Source organism: Papio anubis, chromosome 8 (assembly GCF_008728515.1).
Source record: "Papio anubis isolate 15944 chromosome 8, Panubis1.0, whole genome shotgun sequence".
NCBI lineage: Eukaryota > Metazoa > Chordata > Mammalia > Primates > Cercopithecidae > Papio > Papio anubis.
In genome coordinates, this window is record NC_044983.1 from 139225919 (window position 1) to 139239027 (window position 13109).

A 13109-nucleotide genomic window follows, 5' to 3' on the forward strand; every position below is an offset into this window, starting at 1 on the left:
GACAATAGGATGGCATACTCAAAGTCAGAAAAACACTGTCAAGCAAGAATCCTGTATTTAGGAAAACCACTTTTGAAAATGAAAGTGAAATAAAGACAGTTCCAGATGAACAAAGAGAGAAAATGTGCTGGCCGGGTGCGGTGGCGCACACCATAATCCCAGCACTTTGGGAGGCTGAGGTGGATGGATCACCTGAGGTCAGGAGTTTGAGACTAGCCTGACTAACGTGGTGAAACCCCATCTCTACTAAATACATAAATTAGCCGGGCGTGGTGGCAGATGCCTGTGATCCCAGCTGCTTGGGAGGCTGAGGCAGGAGAATCGCTTGAACCTGGGCGGTGGAGGTTCAATCTGCCGAAACGATCTGCCAGCCTGCATTCCTTCCTGATAGAGACCACTGGCCATGGAGTGGCTCTGTGGCCATGGGGGAAGCACAGGGAGGGGTTTCGTGTCCTCTGCTGCACCATTTGACGCTGGAAACCTGAAAACCCCACCCTCAGATCATGATAATGCTGCCATTTTTTGAACATGAGTCCCATGGGGAGGTGTGAAGCTCAATTGTGCGTTTGTGTGCTCCCCTTTCATAAATATTCATGACTCCTCTTACAGCTCATTGAATATGTATATTTGGCCACTCCCTTCAGCATAAATTCCTGTTCCCCTTGCCCCTCCCATGAAGTGTCTGTTTTTGACTTCTCACTGGAGGTTACACTTCCCTGCTGGTCAGAATGGCCGCCCTGCGGGCTGCAACCCTTTATGAGAAATAAAGCTCTCCTTTCCAAATGTATGAACCTCGCCATTCTTCAGTTGACACCACCACCATGCTGCCGCTTTAGATGAACACGCTGCCCTGGCCCTTGGGAGGCAAGTCCAGTTCTCATGCTCTGGAATCTGACTGGCCTGTGCAGGAAGAGGGTGGGGAAGAGACACTCTGTGTGCTCCAGGCCTCCACCTGGGACCCCACACAGGGCAGGATGCCCAGCGGGCTGTGCAGCCCTCTCGCCTTGGAAACTGACTAAGGGATATACAGCAAAGCAATAAGCATTTATTCAAGAAGATCTACTAAGCCTTGGTCAGAACAGGGGGACTCTGTGGGGCTTGAGCTCAGCCTGCTCCCCGCTGATCCCTGGCTCCCTGTCATAAAAGCTCTACTCCAGGAGGTGCAGCTGAGAACAAGGGTTCCTTCCTCCCGGCTCCCGGCTGCAAGGCAGAGGCACCACACAGGGAGGGACACGCAGAGAAGACGAGGCCTCCCGTCCCCCAACACCTGCCGCAGCACAGGGGTCTCACTCTGGGAGAAGCAGAGGCCACCACGCCCTACCCCAGGTCCACAGATGCTGCCCCAGTGAGAGGCGGTGGCAGGGCTGGTAGCTGCATGGGGCCGCCTTCCTTAGGAAGCACAGTGTGGGAAAATCGTGCCTAAGGTGCATGGCAGGCTGTGGGAAGCTCAGTGCAAAGCAAGTAGGAAAAAGCTGACAGCAGCAAATGAAATGGCAGGCTGGCCTGGAGTGTAGCTGAAAACCAGGGACAGAGACGACAAAGAAAGGACCCTGCAGATACTGCATTCACCCCTGGGTGTCCAGAAGCTGCTGCACCTGGGTGCCAGGCTGCACCCAGGCTGAGTGGTTGGGCGTGCTGGCTGTCTATTGCTGCCCTCGCAAATCACCACAAACTTGCAGATTTAAAACAACAGAAACTTACTAGCTTACAGTCCTGGAGACCGAAAGTCCAAGATGAGTCTTATAGGGCTCAAATCAAGGCTTTTACACGAATGGTTCCTTCTGGAGGTTCCAGAGGAAAGCATGTGCCTTGCCTCTTCCAGCTCCTGGTGTCAGCCGGCACTCCTTGGCTTGCAGCCGCATCACTCTGATCTCTATCCAGGCGATCCCACAGCCTTCTCTTCTCCTGTAGTCAAATCTCCCTCCATTTCCCTCCTATAGGGACCCACCTGGGTCACCCAGGATCACCTCCCCATGTCAGGCTCCTTCACTTCATCACATCTGCAAGGTCTTTTGTGCCAAATGAGGTACATTCTTAGGCTTCAGTGATTCGGACCTGAGTATCTTCGGGTCATTATTTAGCCCATCACACTTGCTGAATGCAGAGCAGACTGGAAAACTTTCCAACCACATACACATCCATCAGCAAAGGACGGAGTTGCTTCATCCCACCGAACCCCAGGCTGGAGTCACCCCAAACGCAGCAGCATGGGAGTTCCCCCAAGGGAGTGCCCCGAACTGTCACAAGATGGAGCCTACTGGGATTCCAAAGGAAGAAGCACTAAACGCCAGGGTGACTAATCCAGAGCATTAATGAGGGGAACTCAGGGACAGAGAGCGGCAGCAGTCCTTGAAACAGACAGCGAGAGAAAAGGGGTGTTCTGCCCGGGTGTACCCGCAGCAAGGGGGCTGGGGTACGGAGTTTCTGTGTGGGTTTAAAGCATTTGGCTCAGGGCCAGGCCAGTTTCTTTCTTGTAAACCCAGATACCTTTATTAGTGCCTAGGAATGTTCAAGGTCCCAGTGTGGGTTCAAACCTGCTGGAAAAAACCTGTGGCTGATGAGTCACAAAATGGTCAAGGACCTCTGATTTTTTGGTCAGGACACAGAAAGAAATTGGGAGAAGGTTGGGCGCAGTGACTCACGCCTATAATCTTAGCACTTTGGGAGGCTGAGGTGGGTGGATCACTTGAGGTCAGGAGTTCAAGACCAGCCTGGTCAACATGGAGAAACCCTGTCTCTACTAAAAATGAAAAATTGAGCCAGGTATGGTGGCGGGTGCCTGTAATCCCAGCTACTTGGGAGGCTGAGGCAGGAGAATTGCTTGAACCCAGGAGGTGGAGGTTGCAGTGAGCCAAGATCACACTACTGCACTCCAGCCTGGGCAACAGAGTGAGACTCCACCTCAAAAAAAAAAAAAAAAAAAAAAATTGGGACTGGGTGTGTAGCTCATGCCTGTAATCTCAGCACTTTGGGAGGTTGAGGCGGGTGGATCACCTGAGGTCAGGAGTTCAAGATCAGCCTGACCAAAATGGTGAAACCACCTCTCTATTAAAAATACAAAACATGGGCTGGGCGTGGTGGCTCAAGCCTGTAATCCCAGCACTTTGGGAGGCCGAGACGGGCGGATCACGAGGTCAGGATATCGAGACCATCCTGGCTAAGACAGTGAAACCCCATCTCTACTAAAAAAAAATATATACAGAAAACTAGCCGGGCGAGGTGGCAGGCACCTGTAGTCCCAGCTACTTGGGAGATTGAGGCAGGAGAATGGCGTAAACCCGGGAGGCGGAGCTTGCAGTGAGCTGAGATCCAGCCACTGCACTCCAGCCTGGGTGACAGAGCAAGACTCCGTCTCAAAAAAAAAAAAAAAAACAAAAAATTAGCTGGGCATGGCGCGTGCCTGCAATCTCAGCTACTCGGGAGGCTGAGGCAGGAGAATCCCTTGAACCTGGGAGGCAGAAGGTGCAGCGAGCTGAGGTCGAGCCATTGCGCTCCAGCCTGGGCAACAGCAGCAAAATTCCATCTCGAAAAAAAAATTTTTTTTCAGAGAAATTGGGGGACCTACAGGAGCCTCGTTGGCTTGGGGAGGTTCAACACAACCTTTGACCAATTGGTGGTGAGCGCTAAACTAGGCTGACCCAGGCGTGATTTCTAGGAAGCCAGAAGTTCTTAAAAATAAGGAGGAGCGGGGAGCTGAGCAGAAATATTAGAAGCTACACACTGTGGAGGAAACAGACACATGGAACTGGCCCAGGTGAGCCACTAAACAACATGAAAAACCAGGAGCAAAGTCACAAGGGCCATTGGCCAATCCTAACCCAGAGTTGATGTGATATACGCTCTAAAGTATCCAGTTTTTTTTCTTTTTCTTTTCTTTTTTTTTTTTTTTGAGAAGGCGTCTCGCTCTGTCTCCCAGGCTGGAGTGCAGTGGCGCGATCTTGGCTCACTGTGCAACCTCCGCCTCCTGGGTTCCAGTGCTTCTTCCGCCTCAGCCTCCCAAGTAGCTGGGATTACAGGCACGCGCCTAGGATTACAGGTGCGTGCCACCACACGTGGCTAATTTTTTGTATTTTCAGTAGAGACAGGATTTCACCATGTTGACCAGGCTGGTCTCGAACTCCTGACCTCCCGCCTCACCCAGCCTAAAGTGTCCAATTTTCTACAAAAATGATGAGACAAAGAAAGAGAATAGTGGGATTCTTTATATTTTTTATTGATGCATACATATTGTACATATTGGTTGGGTGTGGTGGCTCATGCCTGCGATCCCAGCACTTTAGGAGGCCAAGGCGGGAGGATCACTTGAGCCTAGAGGTTCAGGGCCAGCCTGGGCAACATAATGAGATCCCATCTCTGCAAAAAAACACAAAAAAAGTATCTGGGGGTGGCGGCAGGCACCTGTAATCCCAGCTACCAGGGAGGCTGAGGTGGGAGGATTTCTTAAGCCCAGGAGGTCGAGGCTGCAGAGAGCCAAGATCGAGCCACTGCACTCCAGCCTGGGCGACAGAGTGAGATGTTGTCTCAAAAAAATTAAAAAATAAAATAAATTTGGGCCGGACGCGGTGGGTCACGCCTGTAATCCCAGCACTTTGGGAGGCCGAGGCAGGCGGGTCACCTGAGGTCAGGAGACCAGCTTGGCCTACATGGTGAAACCCCATCTCTACTAAAAAATACAAAAATTAGCCAGGCATGGTGGTGGGCACCTGTAATCCCAGCTACTTGGGAAGCTGAGGCAGGAGAATCGGTTGAACCCAGGAGGTGAAGGTTGCAGTGAGTTGAGATCGCGCCACTGCACTCCAGCGTGAGCAACAGAACGAGACTGGGTCTCACAAAACAACAACAACAACAAAGACCTCAGGCCCCTCCCCCGGAGGAGCAGCGATTTGTTCTTCCCAGAACCGACACCTACTCTGAACCAACTTTGCTCTTCCTGCCTGTAGCTCCTCCACCTCTATCCCAAGCTTACCTCCCACTGGACCATGCTAAATACTAACGACCGGCCCACTGCAGTGGCTCACGCCTGTAATCCTACCACTTTGGGAGGCCAAGGCAGGCAGATCACTAGGTCAGGAGTTTGAGGCCAGCCTGGTCCACATGGTGAAATCCTGTCTCTACTAAAAATACAAAAATTAGCCAGGCACGGTGGCATGCGCCTGTAATCCCAGCTACTCAGGAGGCTGAGACATGAGAATCGCTTGAACACAGGAGGCGGAGGTTGCAATGATCCCAGATCGCGCCGTTGCACTCTAGCCTGGGCGACAGAGTGAGACTGTATCTCAAAAAAAAAAAAAAAATCCTAACAACCCACCTTAGTGCCTACCGTGTGGCAATGAGCTCACATCCCTGGGACTCACTGGTCTCTCAAACCCTTCTCGGCCCAACAGAATAGTGGCACAGTCTGCTGAAGGCCCTGCCCCGCTGCCAGCTGGATGTCAGCCCCTTCCAGGGCGGGGCACTTCTGCTGGGATGCGCCTGTGCTGCCCTAAGAAGTTGGAGCTCGAGAAACAGGTTCACCAGGAATCTCGGGAATCCGTTCCAGGATCCTCAGTCCCACAGCCCCTTCCCAGCTTGGGCCCCAGCAAACTATTTACAGAGTCAAGTCATATATTTCATAAAATTTGCAAAAGTGAGATATTTTAACCACAACCAGCTAAAACTGTCTCTTCCCCCTGCAACCTGCCATCAGTTACCCCCTCCCCTGCTGCACAGAGCTGGAGGGGGCGTTGTGGGGTCCAGCTCCTGGGAGGCTGAGTTGAGGGTACGTTTTGCTTGGGCTTGGTGGGAACAGTCACTTCCTGATACAGTTATGCTGTGGCTAGTCATGCTGGTGTAGAAATGGCTTCCAGAAACACCCATCTATCTCCCTCAGCTGCATGTTAACACAACAAGCTGATGAAACTGGCCAAGTTTCATCAAGGCGGAGCTTGCAGTGAGCCGAGATCGTGCCACTGCACTCCAGCCTGGGGAACAGAGCAAGACTCCGTCTCAAAAAAAAAAAATCAGTGTTGTCATCTTAAGAGAGCATCAGAGAATGCATCCTCAACTCAAAGAGGATCTAAGAGTAGTCACAAGCAAGAAAACCCAAACTCAAATTCATTTTTATTTAGGGGGAGGGTTCTGGGTTTTTTTGTTTGTTTTTTGAGATAGAGCCTCACTCTGTGGTACGGGCAGGAGTGCAGTGGAGCGATCATAGCTCACAGCAGCCTTGAACTCCCTCGGCTCAGGCCAACCTCCCGTCTCAGTCTCTCAAGTAGCTGGAACTACAGGCGTGTGCCACCATGCCCAGTTAATTTTTAATTTTTTTTTTTTTGTAGAGATAGTGTATCACTATGCTGCCCAGGCTGGTCTCAGACACCTGGCCTCAAGCGATCCTCCTGCCTCAGTTTCCCAGAGTGTTGGGATTACAGGCATGAGCTACCTCACCCAGCCAACACCTGAACTGTTATGGCTCACATGTGGAAAAAATTTGATAAGTGATTTCCTCAAATTTAATGACAATTCTAAAAATGTACATATTACCCAAAGGAGCTTTTACCTGAAAGCAACTTAACTATAAGTAATAAAATTAAATTTTGATCAAACATGTGAGAGGAGAAACAAAATCATTTTCTTCCTTGGTTTTTGTTTATTTGTTTTTTGTTTTGACAGCATCTCATTCTGTTGCCCAGGCTGGAGTGCAGTGGTAGGACCACAGCTTACTGCAGCCTTGACCTCCCCAGCTGAAGTGATCCTCCCACCTCAGCCTCCCAAGTAGCTGGGACCACAGGTATGCACCACCATGTCCAGCTAATTTTTTGTATTTTTTGTAGATATGGGGTTTTGCCATGTTGTCCAGGCTGATCTTGAACTCCTAGACTGAAGGGATCCACCTGCCTCTGCCTCCCAAAAGTGTTGGGATTACAGGCGTGAGTCACCGCATCTGCCACCTTCTTTCTACATATAGGAGGTTACGTTATAAAAAGTGTTGTCGTCCGGGCACGGTGGCTCAAGCCTGTAATCCCAGCACTTTGGGAGGCCGAGGCGGGCAGATCATGAGGTCTGGAGATTGAGACCACCCTGGCTAACACGGTGAAACCCCGTCTCTACTAAAAATAAAAAAAAAAAATTAGCCAGGCGTGGTGGCGGGTGCCTGTAGTCCCAGCTACTTGGGAGGCTGAGGCAGGAGAATGGCATGAACCCAGGAGGTGGAGCTTGCAGTGAGCCGAGATCTCCCCACTACACTCCAGCCGGGGGAACAGAGCAAGACTCCGTCTCAAAAAAAAAAAAAAAAAAAGTGTTGTCATCTTAAGAGAGCATCAGAGAAATGTAGGGGAAACCTGTAGGTTTTCTGCATTTTGTGATGTTTGTGGTATTTGTCAGCTTTTAAAATGTTTGTGTTGGGGCTTCTTTTCTCACTATTCACTTAGTTTTGGATATATAATTTTGTCTTATGTTTCAAAAGAAGACTGCGTAGACGAGTTAACGGCAGGCCTGAGAAGCTCTTCTTCACAGGCAAGCTTGAAGAGTTGGTGTCTGGGAATTTGGGTTTTGGGATGGTTCCCTCCATTCTCTGGAAAGCGTGTCTCACTGTGCCTAGACTGTTTGTACAAACATGGCTCATGCTGAACGCCTGTATTGCTTCTGGGGGTCTGGAATTTGGGTACATGCTTGGCACAGACTGTGTATGTAACCTTCCCTCCATAAAACCCCAGGGTGCTGAGTGTCTAAGAAGCTTCCCTGGCAGACAGCATTTCACACACACAGCTCCAGCTTCTTCCTGTGGAGTCCACCAGGAGAGGACTTGGCCAGCTCACGCCTGATTTCCTGTGGAATTCATCCCATGCACCTTTTCTCTTTGCTGATTCAGACTTATTATCTTCTCTGTGTAATAATCTTAGCCGTGAGTCTATAGTGAGTCCTTCTAGCAAACTGATTATTCCGGAGGGATCTTGAGGATACTTCTCACGGCCCCTGAATTTGTATAAGCTTTAGGCCTCCAAAATTTGAATCGACCCATGTGTGTACCCTAAAGCTGGAGTACGAGGATCAGAGAACCAAAGGTGTGAGGTAGCAGTGGCCCCATAATCCTAAACCTGGAATGCTGCCAGGTTGGAGGCCTAGTTCCTGAAGGCAAATACTTCCACCAGGGAACACAGCAAAGGTTCCACTGATCTTGAAGTAGCAGCTATCACTGGCCTACTTTGGGCTCCTTAGGCTGAATACCAACATCGTCCTCATTTTCCTGAGTTGCTATGGTCACTGCTATACAACTAGGGTGGGCAGTCCACAGAGCTCCCTGGATGTCTAGTCTTCCTGCATGTGGCAAGGACTGTCAGTGGACAGTCGAAACAACGACCCAGTAATGGCTAGGTGCAGTGGCAGGAGGCCGAGGCAGGTGGATCACCTGAGGTCAGGAGTTCAAGACCAGCCTGGTCAACATGGTGAAACCCCATCTCTACTAAAACTACAAAAAAAAGTCAGCAGGGCATGGTGGTGCATGCCTGTAATCCCAGCTACTTGGGAGGCTGAGGTAGGAGAATCACTTGAACCCAGGAGCTGGAGGTTGCAGTGAGCTGAGATCATGCCTCTGCACTCCAGCCTGGGTGACAGTGAGACTCCGTCTCCAAAAAAAAAAAAAAAACCAAAAACCTTACCCAGGCATAGTGGCAGGTGCCTGTAATCCCAGCTTCCCAGCTACTTGGGAGGCTGAGATACAAGAATCACTTGGACCCAGGAGGTGGAGGGAGCAGTGCGCTGATACTGTGCCACAGCACTCCAGCCTGGGTGACAGAGTGAGACTCCATCTCAAAAAAACAAAACAAACAAACAAAACGACCCAGTAAGAACAGGGACAGGAAGAGCTCAGAATGCAAGGGGAGAAGGGCCTGGGCTGCTCCACAGTACGCAGTGTCTGGCTGCAGAGCCAAGGGTGGGGAATCGGTGGTGGCCAGTGGCAGAGGATAGTGACCCATCATGGCCTCATACCAGCTGCAGCAGCAGGACTGTGGCTTGCTCACTCATTCTCATGTCTCTCAGTCTTTCAGGAGAGCATAACCACCTCTGAGGCGATGCTGAACTTGGGCCCCTGCAGCAGACTGCATTTCCCCAGCCCATCTGCTGTTCCTACAGTCTAATATTGACACTCCTCCCACTGAAGGGTGGGGTCCCTGTCCCCATCCCTTAAGCCTGGGTAGATGTGTCTGACTGCCTTGACCCACAGAGTCTGGCAGGAGGGACACTATGTGACTTCTGAGGCTAGGTCCTAAAAATATCATGCACATGTTGTCCATCTTGTTGTCCTTGAAGGCTACCCTTGGAACCCAGTTGCCATATTGCAAGGAAGCATGGAGAAGCCACAGGTAGGTGTGCTGCCTGACAGCCACAGATGAGGTCCTGGACAGCCACCAGCATCAGCCACCAAAGATGTGAAAGAGAAAGCTTTAGGATGGCTCCAGCCCCAGCCACCATCTGGCAGCAACTGTAGGAGAGAGCCTACGTGCAAACTACCTAGCTGAGCCTAGATAACCCAAGACTGCAGGACATAATAATAGAATGATTGCTATTTGAAGCCGCTGAGGTTAAGTGGCAAGAGATAAACAGACACACAACCCCTCTCTGGAAAGGATGAGGAAATCTGCATCCTCAAAGGGAAAAGGGAGGCCCACTCGACTGCAGTCTGGAAGCTCGGTGTAAAGGGAGGGCATGAGAGGACTGGAGAGGTGCCAGGTGTGGACCATCCTGGGACACCAGCCTGGTCACTTTTCTAGGACAGCTCAATGCCTTCTCCTGTCAGTGTCGCAACCCACTGGGTTCATCCTTCCACTTTCACACTTGGGGCGCAGGGAAGGGTTGAATGCAGGCACCAATGGTCCCGAGGGCGTGACGGGAATTTCTCCTTCAGCGGGCGTCCACCTCCTGGCACCCGTGGCACAGCTCCGGGAACGGCTGCGGGCTCAACCGCTGCTTCCCCGACAGCGTCACCGCAGTTCCCCGGAGACAGAAGTGAAGCGGAACCGCCAGAAACCGTAGATCCAGGGAGGTCGGTGCCGCGAGGAACTCCAGTTACCCGGGACCGGAAGTGACGGCGGACCGCCGGAAACCGGAGATCCAGGGAGGTCGGGACCGCGGGGAGCTGTAGCTCCCCGGAACCGGAAGTGATGGCGGACCGCCGGAAACCGTAGATTCGGAGAGGTCGGAGCCGCAGGGCGCTGTAGTTCTCCCGCGGATCAGAGAACTAGGCAGAGAGCGGAGCTGGCGGCCGGGCAGCATGGCGGGGCTGGAGCTCTTGTCGGACCAGGGCTACCGGGTGGACGGTCGGCGCGCCGGGGAGCTGCGCAAGATCCAGGCTCGGATGGGCGTGTTCGCGCAGGCTGACGGCTCGGCCTACATCGAGCAGGGCAACACCAAGGCGCTGGCGGTGGTCTACGGCCCGCACGAGGCGAGTGGGCGTGCGGGATGGGAATCGCGTGACCGCGGGATCTGCGGGGCAGCCGGGCTGAGCACAGGTTCGGGGACTTGAGAGGTGCGGCCGGCGCGCCTCAGTCTACACAGCCGATGCTCAGCACTGCATCTCACTCGGAGTAAACGCAAGTCTTTAGTGTGCTGCGCGGTGGTCCTGCCTTTCTCATCGGTCTCTGTGCCTGCGCTCTCCCTCCTCTTTGCGGCTCTTCAACGTGCCAGGCACTCCCCCACTCGCTCCCTCTCCTCTCAGCTCTACTCCGACGTCACTCCTTCCCAGACGGCTTTATCCACGCGGTACTTCTCTCCCTACAATAAACCCTTGTCTTTTGTGCATCTACAATCTCAAATGCCTATTTTGCTTAAGCATTTTCCCCTGTTTCCTCGCTAGAACATAAGCTTCCTAAGGACAGAAACTTTACATAAAACTCTCTGGTTTCATTGCTGTGTTTCCAGCGCTGTAACTGTGCCTGGCCAGCGAAGGTATTGAAAGAGTGTTTGTTTAGCGCATGAGGGTAGGAGCTCTGCTTTCCAGGCGGAGGGAACCAGGAGGGCGAAGACCACGGTGGTGAAAACAAGCAAGGCACTTATGCATAACAGAAAGACTGCTGGAGGGGAAAGAGGGGATAACTCTAAATAAGGTTGAGAGTTCCCGGGGAGGTGAGGAATTAGGGTTTTGTAGACCAGGGAAATGATTTGGGATTTTATTTCATATGTAATGTGAAACCTTTGTAAGGTAATTAGGATTTGAGTGTGAAGATGAGAGAGAATCAGCCTTGATGTTTGTAAACTTGGGTTGGCAGGGAATGGGGCAAGGATGGGCACAAGGAAGCCAATTAAAAGATGCCAGAGGGCAACACATGCAAGACAGAGAGTGCAAAACAGGTGGCTTTGTTTTGGAGGTAATGTAGTTGCCCCTTGCTGAGGCATTGAAAGTGGAGGGAGAGGCAGACCCACAGAGGACAGTGGAGTGTGAGCTGGAAGGAGTGGGCCTGGCTCATGTGTCCGTCCTCTTCCAGATCCGGGGTTCCCGGGCTCGAGCCCTGCCGGACAGGGCCCTAGTGAACTGTCAATATAGTTCAGCGACCTTCAGCACAGGTGAGCGCAAGCGACGGCCACATGGGGACCGGAAGTCCTGTGAGATGGGCCTGCAGCTCCGCCAGACTTTCGAGGCAGCCATCCTCACACAGCTGCACCCACGCTCCCAGATTGATATCTATGTGCAGGTGAGCCGGCTGCAGCGTCAATCCAGGGAGGGGTGGGTGTGATGGGGTTGGGGAGAGAATCTGATAGACTCACATCCTGGGGTCCCTGCAGGTGCTACAGGCAGATGGTGGGACTTATGCAGCTTGTGTGAATGCAGCCACACTGGCAGTGCTGGATGCTGGGATACCCATGAGAGACTTTGTGTGTGCGTGCTCAGCTGGCTTTGTGGACGGCACAGCCCTGGCGGACCTCAGCCATGTGGAGGAAGCAGCTGGTGGCCCCCAGCTGGCCCTGGCCCTGCTGCCAGCCTCAGGACAGATTGCGCTGCTTGAGATGGATGCCCGGCTGCACGAGGACCACCTGGAGCGGGTGTTGGAGGCTGCTGCCCAGGCTGCTCGAGATGTGCACACCCTCTTGGACAGAGTGGTCAGGCAGCATGTGCGTGAGGCCTCTATCTTGCTGGGGGACTGACCACCCAGCCACCCATGTCCAGAATAAAACCCTCCTCTGCCCACACAACCCTCACTGTACGTTAATCACCCAACAGCACTTCAGAGCCATGTGAAGCCTGGCAGAGCCTGGTCTGGTGCTGGCTCCTGGGGATGACCAGGGACTCTCGCCCACACATGAACTGCCTATCTCTGTGTAGCCTGATTCAAACCCTGAAGAGAACAGTGGATTAGGGGGTTGCTGTGGGGGAAGTCCTGGGTGGAAAAAGCAACATGTCCCAGTAAGGACTCAAGGCAGCTGAGCAGAAGGCAGGGCCTGGCAAGATGAGCCAGGCCATTAGACTGAGGAATCTGTTACCCTTACTCTGGCACATTCGGGGCCCTGAGCAAAGGGCTGAGGGAGAACTCAGCTGGCTCTGAGTACCCAACCTAGAGATGTGGGGGCCATGTCCCATGGCCTCTGGACTATGGCCTGGAGCCCCTTGGGCTTTTCCTGCTGCTTACCTTGGGCTCTAAAAAATACAACAGCCAGGTATGGTGGCTCACACGTGTAATCCCAGAACTTTGGGAGGCTGAGGCAGGCGGATTGCTTCAGGTCAGGAATTTGAGACCATCCTGGCCAACATGGTGAAACCCCGTCTCTACGAAAAATACAAAATTAGCTGGGGGTGGTGGCACATGCCTGTAATCTGAGTTACTCAGGAGGCTGAGGCAGGAGAATCTCTTGAACCGGGGAGGTGGAGGTTGCAGTGAGCCGAGATCGTGCCACTGCACTCCAGCCTGGGCGACAGAGCAAGACTCCATCTAAAAAAAATAAAAGTACAAAAATTACCTGTTCTCATGGATCACTTGAGGTCAGGAGTTTGAGACCAGCCTGGCCAACATGGTGAAACCCCATCTCTACTAATACAAAAATTAGTGTGGTGGCAGGTACCTATAGTCCCAGCTACTAGGGAGGCTGGGGCAGGAGAATCACTTGAACCAGAGATGAAGGTCAAGAAGTTAGCCAGCATAGCA

At 52.4% G+C, this 13109-nt stretch overlaps 1 protein-coding gene across 1 annotated transcript; it reads left to right on the forward strand.

Moving 5' to 3' along the window:
• The first annotated feature begins 10112 nt into the window (after positions 1-10112).
• EXOSC4 (exosome component 4) lies at positions 10113-12162 on the forward strand. The gene is made up of 3 exons (XM_003918739.5): positions 10113-10417; positions 11457-11663; positions 11755-12162. The coding sequence occupies exons 1-3, from the start codon at positions 10247-10249 to the stop codon at positions 12112-12114; spliced, it is 738 nt and encodes a 245-aa protein (XP_003918788.1). The 5' UTR covers positions 10113-10246; the 3' UTR covers positions 12115-12162.
• Positions 12163-13109: the final 947 nt, after the last annotated feature.